The sequence below is a fragment of the Lagenorhynchus albirostris genome, chromosome 13, assembly GCF_949774975.1.
Source record: "Lagenorhynchus albirostris chromosome 13, mLagAlb1.1, whole genome shotgun sequence".
Classification (NCBI taxonomy): Eukaryota; Metazoa; Chordata; class Mammalia; order Artiodactyla; family Delphinidae; genus Lagenorhynchus; species Lagenorhynchus albirostris.
In genome coordinates, this window is record NC_083107.1 from 71,225,698 (window position 1) to 71,249,507 (window position 23,810).

Sequence of the window (23,810 nt, forward strand, 5' to 3'; positions counted from 1 at the left end):
ACTCCAATAAAGATGTTAAAAAAAACTGTGATAAAATATTTATAAAATTTACCATTTTAACCATTAAAAAAAAGAAGTCCTACATTTTTTTTTTTTTTTTTTTTTTTTTGCGGCACGCGGCCCTCTCACTGTTGTGGCCTCTCCTGTTGCGGAGCACAGGCTCCGGATGCGCAGGCTCAGCGGCCATGGCTCACGGGCCCAGCCGCTCCACGGCATGTGGGATCCTCCCGGACCGGGGCACGAACCCGTGTCCCCTGCATCGGCAGGCGGACTCTCAACCACTGTGCCACCAGGGAAGCCCAGAAGTCCTACATTTTGAGTAATCTTTAGATGTACCTCTTTGTTGGAGAAGTGGAATTCTTAACATTTGACCTGGGTTAATTAATAACTAAATCATACTTACTGTCTGAAGCATTTTCCATGTTAATATATGTGGTATGATAGGATGAACTTTCTTTTAGGATGGATTTTTATACTTTTATGTCTTGGTATTAATATGGCCAGAGAGATCAGTATTTTAAAACTGTAATTATTTAAAAAATGCTTTGCTGTACTTAAAAAAATGAGAGAGGTAAAAAAAAAGTTCTGTTAATTTGGCATTACATTCTTTTATGTAAATATTTTCCTAATATTTTATTTTGGTCTTTAGAGTGTATGGTTTTGAAATAATTATTATGTCTTACGTTTATTGCAGGTCACCATATCATCAGCCAACCTCTTACAGGCCAAGACTATTGCTGTCTGGAGAACGAGGCTCAGGTCAAACTTCTCACCTTGCTCCAGCACTTTTGCACACTCTAGAAAAATTCTCTGTGCACAGACTAGATCTCCCAGCACTTTATTCAGTTAGTGCCAAAACACCTGAAGAATCATGTGCACAGGTAGGTTTGTACTGTATCAAAGTACATCCTACTTTCTTATTGTTTATATCTCGGTAGTGATTATAGATAAAATGTTTTCAAAGAACAGTAATATGAATATTAACTTTTTGTTGGTTATTCATTAACATTCTAATATTAAGGCAGAGGATTCTGTTGATATTTTAAAGTGAGCTCATTGTTTTTCCCATGATACTTCATTCTTCTCTGAAATTTTAATAATCCAATTTCTTGTATTAAAGGTTCATTTCATTAAACAGTGTAGAAAGGGAGCTTCTTTTTGCCTTTTACTGACCCTTTTTTCAGGGCCTCTTTAGACTTCTATCTGTACTTACAGCCTTATCGTAGTAAGGGAAATGATATCCACTTTGAGAATGCCAGGATTTAAAATTAATATAGAAAAGTGATAGCAGTTTTAAAATTATATACATTTGTATCAGTAATGAAGTGTGTTTGATATTTGATTTTCAACTACTTTATATTTGCTAGCTTGTGAAGCAAAATTACAGTGGGGCTGTTTATATTTCTTGACGTTTTAATATATAACTGTGAATTTATTATAAGTGTGTCATGTTGGAACTAGAGGCTAAGGGAATAAGTTTTTTGAACCAAGAGACCATGTCTTCACCATTTCTGTGTCTCTGACACAGTGCCCAGCTCATAGTAAGTACTCATTAAGTGTTTGAATGTCACTTTCTACTTTGATATTTAGCCTACTTTTAGAGATTAGATGGCTGGAGTAGTAACACTTAAGAGCACTGCACACAGTTTTGTTGTTTTTTCAGTTATAGTTCATAAATATTTAATACATAAACTATCTAATTGAAAACCGTTCTGTACCTTGTAGCATGAAATAGAGTTTTTTAAACAGTTCATAATGTCAGTTTTATTTCTCTTTTATTTATAATTCTTTGGGTATGAACATCCTAGCAGTACTTCACTACTTCTAAAGCCCTATTTAAAGTTTTTTTTTCCAAAACCCATGGCCTGCCTAAAAAACTATATACCTGTAATTTTCTCCAAGTTTTATACATTTAATTTATCCTGGCTGTGAGTGTTTTACAATAATGTTGATTTATATGTTTGCTTGTATTTTTCCTTTTTAGTGAGACAAAATTATTGCAGTTTTTATGCAAGTAAGAGAATTACTTGGTACCATTTAAAATAAATCCAGGTGATTTACTAGGAAAATATAAATTAACAAGGTTGACTTCAGAGGAGAGAGGATCTAAATAGACAGTAGTTGTGGAAGAAGAAATTGAGTGTCAAAAAGCACTAAATTCAAACAGTTTCACAGGTGAATTCTTTTAATCTTAAAGGATAAGATTATTTTGATGCCAGTTAAACTTTTCCAAAGCATAGAAAAAGAAGGAAAGATGTGAAATCAAAAAAAAGAGTGATGCTAAACCTTTGAAAGAAATACAAAGAAAATTGTAGTCTAATCTCACTTAGACAGTGGTCATAAAGTAAATATTACAAATGGAATCTAGTAGCACATTGAAAGAGTAATATACCATCACTAAGGCATGCAAAATTGATTCAGTTACATGTGAGATATATAAATATTGGAATGAACACACTGAAGTTGTAAATATTTGCCTATGATATGATTGTAGTATTAACTGAAAAACGGTTAGGGCCAATAAGAGAATTCTGTAAGGCAGACAATTTCAAAGTTAATGTTATAAAATCAATAGTTTCCTTTTATACAAACGATAACAAGTTAGAAATATGGTTGACCCTTGGACAATGCGGGTTTGAACTGCACGGGTCCACTTATACATGGATATTCTTAAGCAGTAAATACAGTACTACAAGGTCTATGGTTGGTTGAACCTGTGGATGCAGAGAACCTGCAAATCTAGAGGGCCTGACTATAAATTATACACAGATTAACCCCTGCCTTGTTCAAGGGTCAACTGTGTAATGGAAGAAGAGGTCCCATTTAAAATAGCAACTAAGTTTACCTAGGAATTAACTTAAACAATTAATTTGCATGGCCTAAAAGAAGAAAGCTAAAAAGTCACTTGAGGACAGTTGAATAAGTGAAAGACACACCTTGTTTTGTTTTGTTTTTGTTTTTGTTTTAATTTTTGTGGTACGCGGGCCTCTCACTGTTGTGGCCTCTCCCGTTGTGAAGCACAGGCTCTGGACGCGCAGGCTCAGCAGCCACGGCTCACGGGCCCAGCCGCTCCGCGGCATGTGGGATCTTCGCGGACTGGGGCACGAACCCGTGTCCCCTGCATCGGCAGGCAGACTCTCAACCACTGAGCCACCAGGGAAGCCCCCACACCTTGTTTTTAATTACTGTAATTCAGAGTGTAGACTCAAGTCATATTGCACAGATTAAAATCTCAGCTACTTGTGTATTGGTTGTGGCCTTGGACAAGTTGCTTAACCTGTTTGAGCCTTAATTTTCTCGTCTATGAAATGAAGATAATGATACCACATAAGATTACTGTGATTATTAAAACAAGCTCATCCAATAGTCTTGGCATACAGTACTCAACAATGACAGCTATCATCATGTTTATCACTACTGCTGCAGCTCCTTTCACAACTAATGGCTGGTAAGACTCAACATTGGATAGCTATGAGTTCTTTTCTAAATTAATCTATAAATTAAGTGCAATTATAATTATAATTATAATCCCTCCAAATTTAAGAGGAGATGTTAAAAAAAGGCTCTTTGTTTCCTCTAGAAAATAAATATGAGCATAGCAAGGAGAATTCTAGAGAAAAAAGTGTAATGAGGATTCCCTACCAGATGTTTACACATGTAATAGACCTGTGGTAATAAAGTATTTGTACCTGTGCAGGGATAGACAAAACAATAGAACAAAAGTGAGAAATCATGCTTAGGCCTGTGTAGAAATAGAATTTAGTATCTGATGATGTTGAGTATATGATGATGATGATGACATTTGATATCATATAATAGATGGATTATTTAATAAATAGTCTTAGAAAACTGGCTGGCTCTATGAAGGGAATAAGAAAAAACAAAACTGATTTCCTACCTTTTTCTTTAGCCCCAAAATAAATTCTAGATTGTCAGTGGAACTATAAAAGTGTTAGGATAATTCACAAGGTCAGTATATTATCTTGGACATGAGAAAGTATTTAATTTCAAGGCAATGAACGGAAGCCAGGAAACATAAAGATAAGAACAAATTTGACTTTATAAAATTTTAAATTACACATGACAAGAAACTTTCTTTAAGTAAGATTAATAGACATAACCTGGTAAAAATCTGTATTTGCAACACATGTCAAGGACAAGTTCCTTACTATACAAAGATATATTAAAATCAGGAAGAAAAAAGAATAACAACCTAATAAAAGAATTGGCAAAATAGGAGCATGACATTTATAGGGAGAAAAAAGTAGCAAAAGCAACCAATAAAAATTTGAAAAGATTCTTTACCTTACTTATAAGTGAAAAAAAAAGAGAAGCATATTAAAGCAGGAAGATGCTATTTTAAAACAACTATCAGGCTTGTAAAAATGAAAAGCTTGATAAACCTAATATTGGAGATATGGGTGCTCATACTTGGTTAGTGGAAATGTAAATTTATTTATTGATTTTGGAGTGTAGTTTGGAACTATCTTTTAAACTTTCAAGTATCTTTTGACCCAGGAATTTTACATTAAAAAACATTTCCTAAGGGAAAAAAAATGTCATGAAGAACCTAGGGGTAAGACAGGAACAAAGACACAGACCTACTAGAGAATGGACTTGAGGATATGGGGAGGGGGAAGGGTAAGCTGTGACAAAGTGAGAGAGTGGCATGGACATATATACACTACCAAACGTAAAATAGATAGCTAGTGGGAAGCAGCCATATAGCACAGGGAGATCAACTCGGTGCTTTGTGACCACCTAGAGGGGTGGGATAGGGAGGGTGGGAGGGATGGAGACGCAAGAGGGAAGACATATGGGAACATATGTATATGTATAACTGATTCACTTTGTTATAAAGCAGAAACTAACACACCATTGTAAAGCAATTATACTCCAATAAAGATGTAAAAAAAAAAAAACGCTTGTTCAAAAAACAAAAAAAATTTCCTAAAGATATATTAGCTATAAGTATTCACTGCTGAATGTACAAGGTTATTCATCAAAACATTGTGTGTAGAATTACCAAAGAAAATAAGACTAAAAGAAACAAACTATATGTCTTTTTTATGGTGGACTGGCTAAAATATAGTAACAAAGGAATACTAGGAAGTCATTAACAAGAATGAGGTAGATTTACATAGGCTGATATGGAAAGGTGAAGGAGATACTAGTGAAAAAGCAAGTTGTAAATCTAAGTATGATCTTCTTCATGTAAAAAAAAAACTTAAAAATATATGTTCATGTTTATATATAAGTAGAAATATTATCCAAGAATACTCCCCAAAAACTGTTAATAATCTTTGTTTTGGCTTGGGGGAAGGAATTTGGAGGATTTGGGGAATGGATAAACTTTGTGATTTTAGTTTATACTCTGCTCTGTGGTTTAGAATTTTTTGTTTCCTTTTACATGTATACTTGACAGTATCAAACAAACTGAAAGATAAAATCACTTTGAAAGAGGAACATTCTGTCTATAGTTGTTCCTTATGGCTAATGTGTGTGTATATTCACAAACACAATACTGGCTTAATGTTAGGTAAGGAAATATGAAGCACTGTAGTAAACTATGTTGATCTTATTGGAATCCTGGGATTTTTTTTTCTCTGAATCCTACTTGGCATCATTGGGCTAAATTTGAATTCTGACTGCATGTTCTTTGGTCTCTTTCACATATCTTGGCTTTTACTACTTTTCTGTCATGTTGGTGAGGAGGGTGGAGAGAAGTGTCACTTGGTGGTGGGAAGCAACAAAAACCCTCCATTTATTGTTTTGGTTGTGTTACATTGCATCTAGTATGTCAAGACATCTCATCTTCTCTGCTTCCACCTATGAGCTTCTGGGTTGGAAGTAGGGCTTATTCTTAAGTGACCACCACCTGGATGTCTAATCTAACAAGGCACTGAGACAGAATTTTGTAGTCATGGTAGCTGAAGCTCAGACTTTCTCTGAACATTGACCAGAGACCATGTAAACTGTCACGGTTAATCCCTGATTGTTTGTATTTTAAGTGCATATTAAAAATTATTTATTATAACATAATACTGTGTTTTCTGGAAAATTCTTCAAAAAGAGGCTATTATATAATGAAACTGAGGAATTTTTTCTTACTTTGTAGAGATTGGTAAGCCTGGGTATAACTACGTATAAAAGTCCTAGGGAGGAGAGCACATAAGTCAGGTGCTGAAATGCTGGAAAGATAAAAAAAAAACCCTTCTTTCTATCCTTCTGTTCTGTATTCCCTTTCTTTTCTTCCCTTTTGCTTTACTTCTCTTTGTAGCTAGTCCTTCTATAGGTAGAATCCTCTCTAAATAGATGTGGAATATAAGGGTTTGGTCTGTGGCAAGTTATTCTTCTGTGATTTTCTTTTCCCCTGCCTCTAAGATATGTGATATAAATTAAGTTGGGTTATTTAATAGTGTAACATGAACACGAAAGGTAGTTTTAAAGGAAAGAAGTCTTAAATCACCTTTAAAGATCTGTATTTATGTGTGTGATAAGATGAAAAGGGGGGAAGGGCCCTACTTCATATTTCTTTATGCCATGGGGACCGTGTTTAATTCTATGCCATTCTTTAAAACATCCACACACAAGCAGATATATGACAAAGAACTGTTTCTTCTTCTGAATGCCCCAGCTATTGAGTAATATTATCAGTTGCATGAAAAATGGTAGAGGAGTTAGTGACTGCTGCAGGGTTTTCTCATTGTTTCTTTCTTACTTTCTTTTTTTTTTAAATCTTTATTTAGTTATTTGACTGCTCCGGGTCTTTAGTTGTGGCATGCGGGATCTTTGTTGATGTGTGTGGGATCTTTTAGTTGTGGCATGCGAACTCTAAGTTGCAGCATGTGGGATCTAGTTCCCTGACCAGGGGTTGAACGCAGGCCCCCTGCATTGGGAGCGCGGAGTCTTAGCCACTGGACCACCAGGGAAGTCCCTCATTGTTTCTTAAAATTTAATGAGCATGAGAATCTCCTGGGGGTGCTTATTAAAATTTCTGATTCCCTGGCACCACACCCAGAGATTCTGATTCATGAAATTTGGGATAAGCCCAGAAATCTGCACTTCAAACATGTATCCCAGTTGTAACTATTCCAGGTTTTCAGTAAACCACACTTTGAAATATAGTACTTTAGCTGATCACTGGACAGTAGTTCGACATTTATAACTGAAACAATTGCCAGAGTTCATAAAGTAACTCTGTGTGTGCGCATGTGTGTATGTATGTTACTGAGCATTTCATAGTCTTCCAAATGCTCTGGAAGGAGAATGGAAACTGATGTAGCCTGGAAGATTTATGGTTGTCCCAGTAAGTTCACAAGTAATTATTGAACCCTACAACAAAGTCAGAGATGTTAGTATCTGTAGTAAAAGACTTACTGTATTAAAACTCTTAAAAAAAAAAAAGCAACAACTATGAGTCCCCTTACTGACATTTTCATATGTATTTTTTTCCCTCTTGTATTATTTCCACTGCTGATTTAGGAAAAAAGGGATTGATGAGTGTGTTATATTTAATCTTTTTCATTAATACAGAGTTATGATCGAATTGATAAATTTAAATATGGTCTGTTCAAAGCTTTGGAGTTTGGGTACTATATGGTGTTATGAGTAATTTCACATGGTCAGTAAGGTATTTTTTGGGGTGAAAATTTTAGTATTTTTTGTTCCCTAGAAAGAAATTGTATCTGGAAATTCTCAGGGGAAATCTGTTTTGGTTATGTGGCATTAAGGAATTAATATACTTACCTATGTGTATACTTTGGATGCTCTTGCTTATGAAAAAGGATTTCTGGGTTTCTCCATAACAGTCTGTGTATACTTTGGATACTCTTGTGTTTGTGCATGTGGGTACACATCTGTGTTTTACCATAGCACATTTTTTTTTGAATTGTAAACAAATTAAATTATCCTGGCCCAAATTGTATCACATTTACTGAAATTATTGATGTTTTTAGCAACGAAAATATCAGAATATTTGATATATCAAAATATCTCAAATACACTCAAAAACACTCAAAATATCTTGAGTGTTTTTAATTTTCAAGAAATGTTGATTTGTATTAAATCCATTGTTCAGAAACTCTAGTATAGTTGTGTTTTATAACAGGCTGATTTTATATGCTTGTAAAGAAATTGAGCTTTTTATTTCTTGAATCCTGAATCTTCAGATCCCAGACAGTGCCTTCTTTTCACAGAGATGCTCAGTAAATCTTAGGTCAATAGAACATAAATGGAGTAAGTGACGAATATAATAAAGTTATCAGTAATGGAGACATATTATTTATTTTAACAGTTTTGATAGCATGGTTTAAGGAATTAAACTTATTTAAATAGTGCTTTTTAGTTTTTATAAAAATTGAGGACAAATTTAGCCCCCAAGATTTTTCTTTTACCTGTGTTTTATAATTTTAGTACTGTAACATGACCAAGACAAATTCTGGAAATTCATTGATGACAAAAAGTTGTTTTTCTCATATAGCCCCTTTTAGGAAAGTGAAAGCTGTACTGGCTTGGAGGTTTCTGCTTCATGTACCTCTGTATTTAAAATTATTCCAGTTTTCAGTTTTTAATGAAAATGGCTTGTTATAGGCTGTATATTCTTCATTTTTTAAAGATACGGTGAATTTTCACACACTGAACATTTTAATTTGGCATCTAACGTACTGATTTGAAATTTAGCTTTTGAGGTAAGGACCCTTGTAAATATAGGTGCAGTTTATATTGTTAGTGCCTCCTTGCATGGATACTTCTAATTTCAGTGGCCTGATTTTTGCCTTTCATATCATTAATATTCAGAGAAAGTAGTTTTTGATATTTTTTAAATAAAGAAACTTAAAAAAAGTTGTATAAGGGACTATGGTGTCTGGGACAAGAAGAGGCCAGAAATATATTGTTTAAAGAATCAAAATGAACATTCACATACACTGGTGTACGTTCATTTTATTTGTGCAAGAGTGCTGGTCATGTCAGAGGTATTTTGAAACGGTTGGTTCAGTAATTTGGCCTACTGTCTTTTTTTCTCTATAACAGTTTTTCTGTTTTCTACTACACCTTGCACATCCACCAATCCAAGACACCCTGTAGGTGAGTATTTTTCTAGTTATCAAATGGCATCACTTGTTCCCAAGACAGTTGCCGCTTCACTAAAACTAGGCTTTATTTTTCTACTATAAGATATCTGGTTAATTGATTTCACAGAGTGTAACTTATTCCATAACTTCAAAAATTACCAGCAAACTGCTGAGGAGCCGATTTTACATTACATTACAATAGGTTTAAACTTTTTTCTGAATTTTTAAATACTATTCTCAGACTCTTCTTTTTTGAAATTTCATTTCAAAAACAGGAGAATTAGGACGGCTTGGCTATTTAAAGAAAATGTGAAAGTTTATTTTAATATTCTGAGATAACATGGGGTAAGGAATTAAAAAAGGAAACTTGTTTTAGTAGTATTTTTAAATTTTTCTGGAAATTAAGGATGTTTTTTCTTTAAAGGCTTCAGAGAAAATTTTGAAAATATTCCCTGGCTATTGGTATTGCATATAGTTAGATTAATTCTCAGTCCATGTAATTATATATTCATGGACCAGAAAGGCAGAGCCTTTTTATTTTTCTATATTTGTCTTAGACTTTTTTCCTGATTTTTTTTTTCCCCTCTAGGTTTTCAAATATAATTTCAAAAGGTTTACTTATAAAGATACTTTCCTAAAGTCTTTGGAAATAAAAAGGTTACTAGAGTATCATTATCATGTTCAGTTTGCTAATTTTGAGAGGTTTGGATGAGAAAAGGAAAGAAATAGAAAAAAAACCCTTATGTATCTAGTTCAGCCTTGCAGATAAGTTTAAAACACCTACAGTATTGCATTGTTTAACTTCTGGCTCTGTAAAGTTTTTTATTTATTATCACTTAACCTTCTGTTGCTTTGCCCATACTGTGATATTTGCTAGCAGCTAGATGTTCTCAACACATATAGAAAACCTAACCTACAAATACTAGACTGCAAGGCAGTATTTCATTTTTTAAAAAAGGCATGTTGTCTCATCTCTCCCTGGGCATGTGGTAACTTGCATGGCTGAATTAGGGTAGGTAGTTTTGTGAGGTTTCTCAGTAAGCTGTGTAGTTTGTTACTCTTTTTCATATAATCACCTTTCTCTCCCTGCTGACTTTCCCTAGTTTTATCAGCAACAGGTGTTGGTCAGTGTCTTCCACATACCATGCCTGATTTGGGTGGCATGTAATAAAAACATTTTTTTTTTTTTTTTTGGAATCAAATGCCTCTCTTGCCTTTGTGCTCCTGTGTGGTTCCTTCCTTTTGCCAATATTTATGCTTGTTTTTCTCTTATGAATCTTCTACATGAACTTTGGAAAACAGTAATCCTTGGATTTTCAAGATCCAGGATAAGAGGGTGCGTGTTTGCAGAAAAGGTCAAAATTTGAGAGTCCTGAAGGAGTTGTACTGTACAACTGTTCTGGATTGGTGGATATGCAAATATTAAAGGAAGGGAAGGAGCAAATGTTACTTTTGATGTGAGTGATCATAACATCTACATTTCCGATTTGGGGGAAAATTTTATTTGAGTATCTTTCATCTGGCTTATTATTAAATTGGCAGTACATTTTATTTTACACAGGAGATTTAAAGCTATATAAAATATAGTATTTAAAAAATTCATGCAAGTGGTAGGCTTACTCTTTAAAGAAAAACAATCCTTTTGAATTTTAGGAATGTTTCTGATAATCCTAATCATTTAAATTATTTGATTCTTATTTCTGTATCTTGTACATTATATAGGTTAATTGAAATGTGTTTAAGAGAAAATAGTAGAGAATTTTAGAAGTAGAGTTCTCAAATTAAATTGAAGAAAGATAGTCATTTTTAACTTATTCTTACGCTCGTTAAAAGTATTTAAGAGATGTCATAATAATCTGTGAGAATTTGTTGATGGGCTGTTGAGCTGTTGTTGACTCTTCTGTAAACGTCAGTAGTTCTGTTTGACAACTTATTAATAGCCAACCTGGTCTTTATTGGCATGTGTTGGCAGATTGTGACTGAAGCTATGGTTAAGACTCTTTTTAACACCTGAGGGAACTTTATTTTCTATTTTCTGAAGTGGGAGTATCTCATAGCTTTTAGCTAATGTATTTATTGTTCTTTAGACATTAAGGGTATTTTGTGACTATTTTATAGAAGATTGAATTAAGATAATGGGAGGTAAACAAGTGGTTCAGCAGGTAGTTCATTAATTTTAAGCTCTAGGGTGGTACATCTTGGTTAAAATATTTATTTAATTCATATGTTGAGTGATTTTAGCCAATGTGCACGAACATGTAAGCTATGTCTCTTTTTCTTCTTTGTGCTTCCTGATAATCACCCTTAAGTGGGTGACATATAGGTACATGCTTATCTCTTTATTTGCAGCATATTTTATAGTGGTATTTTGCTTTATTTATATGATAGATAAGTGGAACAATTTGATGCCTTTATACTATTAGTATATACTGAATAGGAATAATAAAATAACAAAAAAATACTCCTTTTCTTAGGTGGGGTAAGGGTAGATAGAAGCTGTATGTATGGCTTTTGCATATCTTGAACAGCTTAAATACTGGGGCTGAAAGTAATTATAGTAACAGGCCTGACACATTTAATGTATTTGGGGGTTACTGTATAGACTTTAGAATAATATCTATTTGAATTTTTGATGCCAGTTCTTTCCTTAATTAGATTTTTCGTGAAGCTCGAAGAACAGTACCTAGTATTGTTTACATGCCTCACATTGGTGATTGGTGGGAAGCTGTCAGTGAAACTGTGAGAGCAACTTTTCTGACTTTGCTACAAGATATACCGTCATTTTCACCCATATTTTTATTGTCTACCTCTGAAACCATGTACAGTGAACTGCCTGAAGAGGTAAGAACTCATTAAATATTTATCTTTTCTTATTATATGGTTTTAAAATAGTTGACGTAAATTTGGCACATTTTAGTTACTATAAAATCAGTACTGTCAAGGTTCATGCCTTGGTTGTACCATTTATTAGCCATGTGACTTAAGTTAGTTAACATTTTAAGTTTCAGTTTCTTTTTTTTGGTATGTATTTTGATATATTTCTCAGTGTTGTTGTGAATTTTGAGATAATTCATGCTTAGACCAGACCTCGACATATATAGTACCTACTAAGAAGATCTTAGCTGTATCATCATCAATGCCATTATAATTATCCTTCTCATTCTTATCATCTGTTAGATTATTTGGTGAGATTTGACCTTTCAGCTCTTTCACTGACCTTTATTTGGTGAGATTTGATTATTTGGTGAGATTTTATTATTTGGTGAGATTTGACCTTTCATCACGTTAATCTGAAGATTATTATGACTGTGCATATTTTTCAAATCTGATATTTAGCGTTTGAATTCAAATCCAACTCAATAGTAAAGATAAAAATCACAGTTTCAGAAAAAAATTAGTAGATCACTCATGTGAATGAAAAAATTAGTAGATCAACTCATGTGAATGAAACTGATTTTTAAGAAATTATTTTAACATTCTGAGCTTACTAGGTTTTGAAATAATCTCCTTTCAAAATGCTTAGAAATATTTTGCCCAGGCAACACAGTTCTTATAAAAAATTTACATGTTTCAAACGCTATAATATAAATCTTGATTACGTAGAATTTTATGATTCAGATTTTTTTTTTACCAAGTTCTTTTGTTGTTTTAGCTCTTATTATCTATCTTATTGCTAAACTGGATTTGTACAACTTACTACTCTTGTTAAGAAAATTATATTAAATGTAGACTAGTTCATTTTTTGCTATTCAGAATCTGATATTATTTGGAGACCATTAATCAAAATATTTTTTATCACAGGGAGCAATAAAGTTTAGTGGAAAGATGTATGTAGTAAGAGTCAGAAAAACCTTGGTATTGACTTACTTGTCTTTTGATTTTGGGTAAATATTTGAACCTAGAGTAGCTTCAGTTTCCTCACCTATAAAACGTGGATAATAACAGACAGGCTTGTTGGTGTGAGACTATATATGTGAGTTTATTTTGGAAGCTACAGATCTATAATATGTTTGGTATTATATTAGTATTATAAAGTAAGAATGCACTCGAAATTGATTTAGAAGAGTGGACTGAACCTGGACATAACCTAGGAGCCACTTTTAAAAATTAGATCCTCACTGTCAACTAGTTTTATTATAATTTTATAAAAAATAAAGAAAATTGGGATAATTAAGGGCTCTAGTTAGGAATATATACTTACCTGAAGTTTCCTTATATTGTTTGAAAAATTTGTAAATAAAAGTCTTACTGAACCTGTCTTGATACACAGCAATTTTAATTTTGCCTATTCTTGTTGTCTATTTGCATATGTGATTTTATTGTTTAGTTTTTTAAAAAACTAACATTGCATCTATATATTTTCAATGTTGCTATATTGTTATAATTTTTAGTGGATTCAAAAAGCCTACTGGTGAGTAGGCTTTTTTCATTATTTGTTTACCAATAACCTTAATTAATAGCTAAAATATTAAAAATTTACAAGCATTGAATCCTGAAATTTCAGCCCCCCCCCCTTTGTCTTCTGTAGTCTTTGCCCTTCTTATAGCAAATAGCTACTAAAGCTATCATGGATATTCACATTTGTGGGTGAAGATTATGGGGTTTTTCTTAGACTACTGATTACATAACATTTTATACTAATTGTCCTTAGGAAAGCCTCCTCTGCCCCCAAGGCTTTCATTTTAATTTCAGCTTTGCCATTAGTATATTGCTTTGTTTAGGTCACAGACTGAAATCGTAGTGAATAATACTTAGCACCTACTGATAAATATTTGGTAAGTGAATGAAAAGCATGGAGAGTTGCAGACTGAGTAACTAGGTTAGCAAGGTGCCAGATCTATGGAAGAAGACATGAAGTAGACAGTGGGTATCAAAAACTAAGTGATTCTAAAAGAAAGAGAGAAATATCCAGTTACTATAGTGTATTTAAGAAAATACAATGGTAAGTTAAAATAACAGTAAGATACAGATTTTAACCTATGAAATAGGCCAAAAAAAAAAGTTGGATAAACTCTCTCCAGGACAGTTCATCGTAATAGATTTAAATATGTCTATTCATTTTAGGTCAGCAATACCATTTATAGGTAAGTAGTTTTTCATAGATAAAAAAGATACAACACAGACAACACAGAAAGTATCATAGCCTTTCTTCATGGACAAACACAAAGATACAGCACAGGCAACACAAAAAGTACAAGAGTATTTATCATAGCCTTTCTTCATCAATTGGAAACTAAATGTCCTAGAGTAGAGGATTGATTATAGTGGATTCCTTCCATGAAATACAATGAGACCATTAAAAATATTGATGTAGAAGACATTTAATGTCATGAAAAGATGTTTGAATGTATTGCTAAAAATTGCAGATATTAAATCAATATATATGGCATTATCTGGGTTTATATAGAAATAATTATATATTAGGTATATAGTCATATATAAAAAACTATATGTAACTATTAATAGAAATGTTAATAGTAATTATCTCTGGGTCTTAAGATTATAGTTATTTTTGTTACCTGTTTTCTAAATCTTCTGTAATAAGTGCTGCTGTTCTCATCAGAAAATAAACTCATTCAGAGATGAAAAGGTTCTCTGCTCAATTTTTAAAAACAACACCAAACAAAAAAAATTAGTCATCATGGGACTAATATTAGGGATACAAAAATGTTTTCTTTTAGTGGGACAGAGTGACAACCTCATCTTTTGGAGCCCTTTTAAAATTCTCTTGTAAATGTGTCTTTGTATAGCTCTCCCTTTTTAATCCCAAAGTAAGGCAATGCATTGGGATATTGAGAAAAACATTAGAACTTCTATTCATTTTTATTTTTCATATTATCTTAAAAGCGTGTGTGTATGTTTCATAATAGAAATAGTAATATTAGTAGAATAGTACATTTAAGTAAGTATGTATATATACTGGAGGGAGTTTTTTTTAAATTAATTCATTAATTTATTTTTGGCTGCATTGGGTCTTCATTGCTGCGTGCCAGCTTTTCTCTAGTTGCAGAGAACGGGGGCTACTCTTCTTTGCGGTGCACGGTCTTCTCATTGCGGTGGCTTCTCTTGTTGCGGAGCATGGGCTGTAGGGGCGTGGGCTTCAATAGTTGTGATGCACAGGCTTAGTTGCTCTGCGGCATGTGGAATCTTCCTGGAGCAGGGCTCAAACCCGTGTCCCCTGCATTGGCAGGCGGATTCTTAACCACTGCGCTACCAGGGAAGTTCTTTTTTTTTTTTTTTTTTTAAGTATCATTTATTGAGTTTGATATGCACAAGTGTCAAGTCTGGAGGTAGTATTTTCAAATTTTTTTACTGATGAGGTGTTTCATCAAAAAACAAAACAAAACAAAACATTGGAAATCATTGTTCTAGACCAGCTGTTATCAAAGTGTGATCCAAGGACCCTTGTGGGCCCCACAAGACTTTCAGAGGTTTGTCACATTCGTCTTTTTTGTATTTTGCAACTATGTATCTTCTTGAATATGGGTTTTTTTCATGTATACCAATCAGAGCAACATTACTGTAACAGATTGAATGCAGAGGCAGAAAATGAGAATCCAGTTGTCTTTTTTTTCTTTTTATAAATTTATTATTTATTTTTGGCTGCATTGGGTCTTTGTTTCTTTGCCCCTTGGAGGGAGGGGGTGCTGGGGGGACTACTTTACATTGCGGTTGCGCGGGCTTCTCCTTGCGGTGGCTTCTCTTGCTTAGGAGCACGGGCTCTAGGCGCGTGAGCTTCAGAAGTTGTGGCTCCCGGGCTTAGTTGCTCCTCCGCATGTGGGATCTTCCCCGATCAGGGCTTGAACCTGTGTCCCCTGCACTGGCAGGTGGATTCATAACCACTGCACCACCAGGGAAGCCCCAGTTGTCTTTTATTAAGCCAGACATAAGAGAGATTTGAAGAAATGTAAAACAGTGCCACTTTTCTCACTAAATTTTTTTAATATATATAATGTTTTATATTTTGGAAAAATATGTCTTTCAAAAGAATATATATATGTTTTACATTTATTTTATTGAAGTATAGTTGATTTACAGTATTGTGTTAATTTCTGCTGTACAGCAAAGTGATTCAGTTATACATATATACATTCTTTTTCATATTCTTTTCCATTATGCTTTATCACAGGATATTGAATATAGTTCCCTGTGCTATACAGTAGGACCTTGTTGTTTATACATTCTTTTTTAAAAAATAAATTTATTTTATTTATTTATTTTTGGCTGCATCGGGTCTTCATTGCTGCACGTGGGCCCTCTCTAGTTGCGGCGAGCAGGGGTCACTCTTCGCCGCAGTGCGCAGGCTTCTCATTGCAGTGGCTTCTCCTGTTGCAGAGCACGGGCTCCTGGCGTGTGGGCTTCAGTAGTTGTGGCATGCGGGCTCAGCAGTTGTGGCTCACGTGCTCTAGAGCGCAGGCTCAGCAGTTGTGGTGCATGGGCTTAGTTGCTCCGCAGCGTGTGGAATCTTCCCGGACCAGGGCTCGAACCCGTGTCCCCTGCATTGGCAGGTGGACTCTCAATCACTGTGCCACCAGGGAAGCCCTATACATTCTATATGTAATAGTTTGCATCTACTAATCCCAAACTCCCAATCCAACTCTCTCCCTTGGTAATCACAAGTCTGTTCTCTATGTCTGTGATTCTGTTTCTGTTTAGTAGATAAAGTTCATTAAAAGAATATATTTTTTAATGTTAACATGTAATAGGTTTTAAATGAATACATAATTTGGAAGGTTCTTAGTTTTAATTTTTAGTACATAAATATTGACAGATATAATCCAGATAAGCAGAAGCTCTTTTGGGTTCTTGAATAATTTTTAAGAGTTTAATAAAGTGTGGAGACCAAAATATTTGAGACTCTCTGACCTAGACCACAAGCTCTTTGAGAGGAGGGGACTGTCTTACTGCCCTTCACTTCCTGACACAGTGGAATTGCTTAGTAAATGTTTGTTGCATGAAAGAAGAAAATGTTGAATCATCACAAAGGCTTTAAGTAACTCCAGCCTAGCCTCCTGCATCTTTTTTTTTTTGCAAAATTCTAGTGTAAGTAAATTTACTTTTGTGGACCCTGAAGAACTTTTCTGAGAATAGTAGGAGAATTTTAGTTGCTGTATATGAGAATTGCAAGTTATTTCTCTTCAGGAGAATTAGAAAAAAGAATCAAAGGTTGAGCATAGTAAAGAGACTTTTAAACAAGGAAGCAGATAAAAGTAGAAATATTTGCAGGAAGGAAAGCAGACTTTGGAATTGCACTTAAATTTCTGAAGAGATTCACGGTATGTACTTTGGCATTAAAGTATGGGCAGGCTCAGAATGGTATAATTCAATATATTAGAAGTGAATTTTAAAGAAATATCTCCTCAGCTACACTGATGAAAGTAAAGATTACATACAGTATTTTGTCTTCTCTGTATTTCATGTCATTTTGTATCTCTCAGTTTATGGTGGGACCTGGGAGGTAAAAATCAGTAACTTAAGTAGAAACATCAAGTAGGGACATTGAAAACTCAGATAAATGATAATGTATACAAGAGAAATATCTTAGTATTAACTTTTTGGTTGTAAAACAATTTTATGATTTCTTAAAATTTAAGAGGAAGGTGATCCTCCCAAGTTTTTCTTTTCTTTAAATTAAAAACGGTATAGTAAATGAACATGAATTATTACTATTTTAAGGTATGTTAAATACTAATAGTTATTTTTACTTGATGGATTGTTTACCTGTTTTGTTTTAAGGAAAGCAAACTTTATGTATGAAAACTATTGTAGATTCATTTCTGACCTCATTTTCCACACCTTTTCTCTTTGAGATTTTGAGGGGGTTTTTTTGGTTTGTTTTTTGATTTCGAGGTTTTAAACCATTAATTTTGCCCATTACAGAGGTCACATGGACACTACCTTCAAAACTGGGGGCTAACAATTCTAACATTTTAATAAATGAGGTAAAACAAAAATATTTGCTAATGAAAGAATTGCTGCTATTTATGCATCTATGTGCCAGGCACTGTAGGTTAATCATATATATTATCTAACATATGTTCTTAAACTGTTCCGTGAGAAAAGTATTACTTTCCCATTTGACAGATGAAGAAACTGAGGCCAACAGGGGTAAAGTAACTTGCCTAGGGTTTTACAGCTAGTGGCAGAGCAAGGATTTGAACCCAGGTTTGCCTGATTCCAAAGGCTATGCACTTATAATGCCCTGTACTCTCTAAAACTACAGAGAGACAGTTTTTGCATATTGTGATGATTAGGCTGATGAGTGGTTAGGGAAATGGCGGGGGGTTTTTTTGTTTGTTTTGTTTTGTTTTGCGGTATGCGGACCTCTCACTGTTGTGGCCTGTCCCGTTGCGGAGCACAGGCTCCGGACGCGCAGGCTCAGTGGCCATGGCTCACGGGCCTAGCCACTCCGCGGCATGTGGGATCTTCCCGGACCGGGGCACGAACCTGTGTCCCCTGCATCGGCAGGCGGACTCTTAACCACTGCGCCACCAGGGAAGACCGGGAATGGAGTTTTGTATTCATCAAGTTAAGATCATTGTTCATTCATCAAAAATGTATTGCCTATTCTGTGCAATGTAATGTAATTTATTTAAGACAGTGTCTGTTTTCTTCACTCTTCCATTCACAGTGTCTAACTGCCTAACACAGTTTCTACACACACACACAATACTCACACATAGATGCATGTATACACGTACATATTTCTAGTACAGTATCTTCATTGAATGAAATAAAATAGGCGAAAATTCAGATAGCCACTGTTCTCCAAGAATTTAAAGTTTAGAGGGAGGGGAGATCTGGAAAAAATAATACAGTAGGAGAAGTGCTATAATAGTAGAATATATAAAAGCATGATCCATAAAAGAAAAAAATTGATATGGTAAACTTTATCACAATTAAAATCTTTTATTCTTTAAAAGACACCATCAAGAAAATGAAAAAAAAAACCAACAAATCACGGACTGGGAGAAAATATTTCAAATATATCAAATCACATATCTGGTAACACTTATATCCAGAATGTATTAAAAACTCTTTCAGCATAATAATAAGACTAAGTCAAATGATTTTCGGTAAGTGTGAATACCATTCATCAGGAAAAAAGATGGTCCTTTCAACAAATGGTGCTGGAAAACTGGATGTTCACATACAAAAGAAATGAAATTCGACTTCTTTCTTATATTGTATGCAAAAATTAACTCCAAGTGGATTGAAGAACTAAACATAAGACCTAAAACTATAGGAACTTCCCTGGTGGCGCAGTGGTTAAGAATCCGCCTGCTGGGCTTCCCTGGTGGCGCAGTGGTTGAGAGTCCGCCTGCCGACGCAGGGGACACGGGTTCGTGCCCCGGTCTGGGAAGGTCCCACATGCCGGCAGTGGCTGGGCCCGTGAGCCATGGCCGCTGAGCCTGCGCGTCCGGAGCCTGTGCTCCGCAACGGGAGAGGCCACAACAGTGAGAGGCCCGTGTACCACAAAAAAAACAAGAATCCGCCTGCCAGTGCAGGGGACACAGGTTTGAGCCCAGGTCTGGGAAGATCCCACATGCCACGGCGCAACTAAGCCCACAAGCCACAACTACAGAGCCCGTGTGCCGCAGCTACTGGAGCCCATGTGCCTAGAGCCCGTGCTCCGCAACAAGAGAAGCCACTGCAATGAGAAGCCTGCGCACCACAACAAAGAGTAGCCTTAGCTCGCTGCAACTGGAGAAAACCCACGCACAGCAATGAAGACCCAGCACAGCCAAAAATAAATAAATGAAATATCTCCTCAACTACACTGATGAAAGTAAAGATTACAGTGTTGTAATTTTTTTTAAAAAAAAATCCTAAAACTATAAAACCCTTAGGAAAAAACATAGGGGAAAAGCTGCATGACATTGGATTTGGCAGTGATTTCTTGGATGAGACACCAAAAGTACAGGTTAACAGAAAAAATAGATAAATTGGACTTCATCAAAAATAAAACTATTAATAGATTGAAAAGACAATACATTGAATGGGAGAAAATATTTGCAAATCATATATCTGATAAGGGGTTGATACCTGGCACGTATAAAGAACTCCTACAACTCAGCAACAGAGAAAACCCCAAACAGCTAGTTCAAAAATGGGCAAAGTACTTAAATAGATTTTCTCCAAAGATGATACTCAAATGGCAATAAAGCACATGAAAAGATGCTGAACATCACTAATCATTATGGAAATACAAATCAAAGCCACAATGAGATATCACTTTATACCCAATAGGATGGCTACTGACATAAAAACAGAAAATAACAAGTGTTGGTTAGGATGTGAGGGAATTGGATCCCTTCTGCATTGCTGATGGAAATATAAAATTGTGCAGCCTCTGTTGAAAATAAATGGTTTGGTGTGGTGATTTCTTAAAGAATTAAAATTATGCTATGATCCAGCAATTGTATTTCTGGGTATATACCCAAAAGAAGTGAAAGCAGGGATTCAAACAGATGTTTGTATACTCATGTTCTTAGCAGCATTACTCACAGTAGCCAAAAGCTAGAAATCAGCAGATGAATGGATAAACATAATGTGGCATATACATACAGTGTAACACTATTTAGCTTTTAAAAAGAAGGAAATTTTGACACATTCTACAACAAGAGTAACTACAGCATGGGTAAACCTTAGGACATTATACTAAGTGAAATAAGCCAGTCACAAAAGGACAAATATTGTATGATTCCTCTTATACAGGGTTCCTAGAGTAGTCAGATTCATAGAGATAGAAAGTAGAATGGTGGTTGACAGGACCTGGGGAAAGGGAGAGTGTAGGGAGTTAATGTTTAATGGGTAGAGTTTCAGTTGGGGAGGATGGAAAAGGTTTGAAGGTAGATAGGTAGTGATGACTGCACAACCATGTGAATACACTTAATGCAACAGGCTGTACAATTTAAAAATATTAAAATGGCAAATTTTTTTATGACCGTTTTACCACAAATTTCAAAAGAAAACTACAATTTAAAAATGGGCTAAAGAGTTGAATAGGCATTTTACCAAAGAGTATATATATTCTTAGGGTAATAAGAATGAGAAAAGATTCTCAATATCATTAGTCATTCAGGAATGAGATACCACTGCACACCCAACTAGGATAGCTAAAATCACAAAGACAGACAACACCAAGTGTTGACAAGAATGTAGGAAACTTGAATCCTTGTGTATTGCTGGTGGAATTGTAAAATGGTATAGCCACTTTGGAAAAGTTGGCAGTTCTTAAGGTGTTAGACATAAACTTATGATACGACTCAGCATTTCCACTCCTAGGTAACTACTCCAGAGAAATATAAACATACGTTCACACAAAAACTTGTACGCCAGTGTTCCTTCTAGTATTGTTAATCATGGTGGAAATAACCCAAGTATTTATTAATTGGTGATTGGCAAAACAAAATGTCGTGTATATACATAGAGTGAAATGTTATTCAGGAATAAGTGGAGTGAACTACTGATACATTCTCCAGTGTGGATGAGCCTCAATATATTATGCTAAAAGTGAGAGAAACTAGACACAAAAGACTACCAAGTCTATGATACGCAATTTCTAGAAGAGACAAATTTCTGGACACAGAAACCAAATCATTGGTTGTCAGCTGGGAGTGTAAGTGTGGATGGACTGCAAATGGGCACAAGGGAACTTTTTGGAGGTAATGGAAATATTCTAAAACTGACCTGCGATGGTTGCACAGCTGAATTAACTCACTAAAAATTATTGAACTTAAAAAAAGTTTAATGAGAGATAGTGGAAGGTATGTCTAAGTTTATCTGGGAAAGTCAGAGAAAGCATCACCCAGAAAGCACTGGCTTGAGTGGAGAGTTAAAAAAAAAACAGTTTAGGAAAGAGTGAATAGCATCTATAAAGACTGTTGTGAACCAGTGTGAAAGAGAACATGATTCGTTCAGGGAATTATATGAGGTTTGTCTTGTTGCAGTATGAAGTTTGAGGCTGGGAATGTCAGAAGATAGGAGTGAATTTAAAGAAAAACAAGCTGTTGGTAATAATCAGGAAGGCTGATATCAGGGGGATTATTGTAGACTTGCTCTTGGTATGCTTTTCCATTTACCAGGTTCAACACAATGTTGAAAAATGATCAGAAGGAAGAATATTTAAAACTGAAATTAAATGTTTTACCACCCTTAAACAAAATCCTGGTACTTCTAGGGTATTGTGTTCTGTTTATTTTTCAAGACCCAGTTAATGTTAGCATTTTCTGCTATATCTTATCTAATGCCTCTTCACCCATGCCCCTTGCAGGGTCTCCTCTGTTTCACTACCTCTGTTATAACACTTCTGACATGGTATCATAATGCTTTCTTATGAGACTGAAGAGACTTGACAGCAGGAAGTAAGCCTGTTTTCTTCAAGTTTTTAACTGCAGTGTTTGGCATGATATTTGACACGTGATGGATGTTCAGTGGTAAATTTGCTTGCCAGAACTTTCAAGGGAAGGCCAGCAAAGTATAGATCGAAGAATTGGAGGGGTTTTTACATAAAGGTAGTCTTCAAAGAAAATATCGGAAGGTCACAAGGTGAAATTTTATGTAAACTCTTTAAGGATTTGGCTTTGGGTTGACGTAAATAATTTCCCATCTAAATATTGAATTCTGATGGCTACTTTTCATTGTCTCTTCTCTGTCTTAGGATTTTAGAGTTAGAAAAGACCTTTAGAGCTTATATAATCTAGTCTTCTCTATTTATTCACTTTGTGACCTCAAGCCAGTTACTTAAACCTTTCCAAGCCTAGGTTTTTTCATCTGTAAAATGAGGGACTCCCTATATACCTACCTCATTGTTACAAAGATTAAAATAATATTTAAGTAATTCTTCATTTCACAGTCTGCAATTCAGTAAGTGGCTAGACATAACAAATTGAATGGACTGTCCAAAGTTTACCAGAAATATGTACCTATATTTGGGCTAGAATCTGATGTTTTAAATTTTAATCCAGTATTTCCACACTGTCATGGTTGGTACTTATTTCCATATTAGTGACCTTTACCCTTTTTTTATTTGCAGTTTCCAATTTGATGTGGGCTGGGTAACAAAATGACAAGCTTTATTCATTCAGTATATGCTTATTAAGCATTGCTAGGTACCAGGCATGGTGGTAGGTATAGGAAAACAGATGAGTTCTGTTCTCAGGGAGTTCAGTATCTTGAAGTAGGAAACAGACCTTCTAGGAAAACATATGAATTAAATAAAGTGTATCGACAAATGTCGATGATGTAAAGAGGATTTAAACAGCATATCTTGCAAGGGGGACATCTGGGGTCAAAGTCTTTATAGAGCAGGTGAACAAAGGAGAGGTGGCAGTCACTAACTGGAAGGAGTTGAGGGATATGAGCGTGACTGGCTTAATTTTGCTTGGGAGTTTTGCATGGAAGGTGGTGTCATTGTGGAGCATTCTTTGGTGAGATCGAAGGTATAGTTTTTCTGCAATGAAATCAGGATTCCAGAGGATACAGTGGAATAGACTTAGTAGGGAAAGAGCCCAGGAAGGGAAGTTAGTGGATAGGAAGCACACAGAAACCGCTTAAAATAAGGCAATGTTGTTAGCATCCTCCCAGCTCTCTATTGTAAATAGGTTGTAGATAATTACTTTTCAGCTCTTATGCAACAGCTCTTTGAGATTGTTGCCATCTGACTATTACAATCAACTATCCTTTTTTATATTATAGTATAATTTATTAATGACTTGAGCAACTGGATCATTC

At 34.9% G+C, this 23,810-nt stretch overlaps 1 protein-coding gene across 1 annotated transcript in view; it reads left to right on the top strand.

Moving 5' to 3' along the window:
• ATAD2B (ATPase family AAA domain containing 2B) overlaps positions 1-23,810 on the top strand; it is a 151,000-nt gene that overhangs the window by 81,091 nt on the left and 46,099 nt on the right. The window contains exons 18-19 of the mRNA XM_060169207.1: positions 695-881; positions 11,730-11,915. Coding sequence (XP_060025190.1) covers positions 695-881; positions 11,730-11,915 — 373 coding nt within the window. The remainder of the gene's footprint in view (positions 1-694; positions 882-11,729; positions 11,916-23,810) is intronic.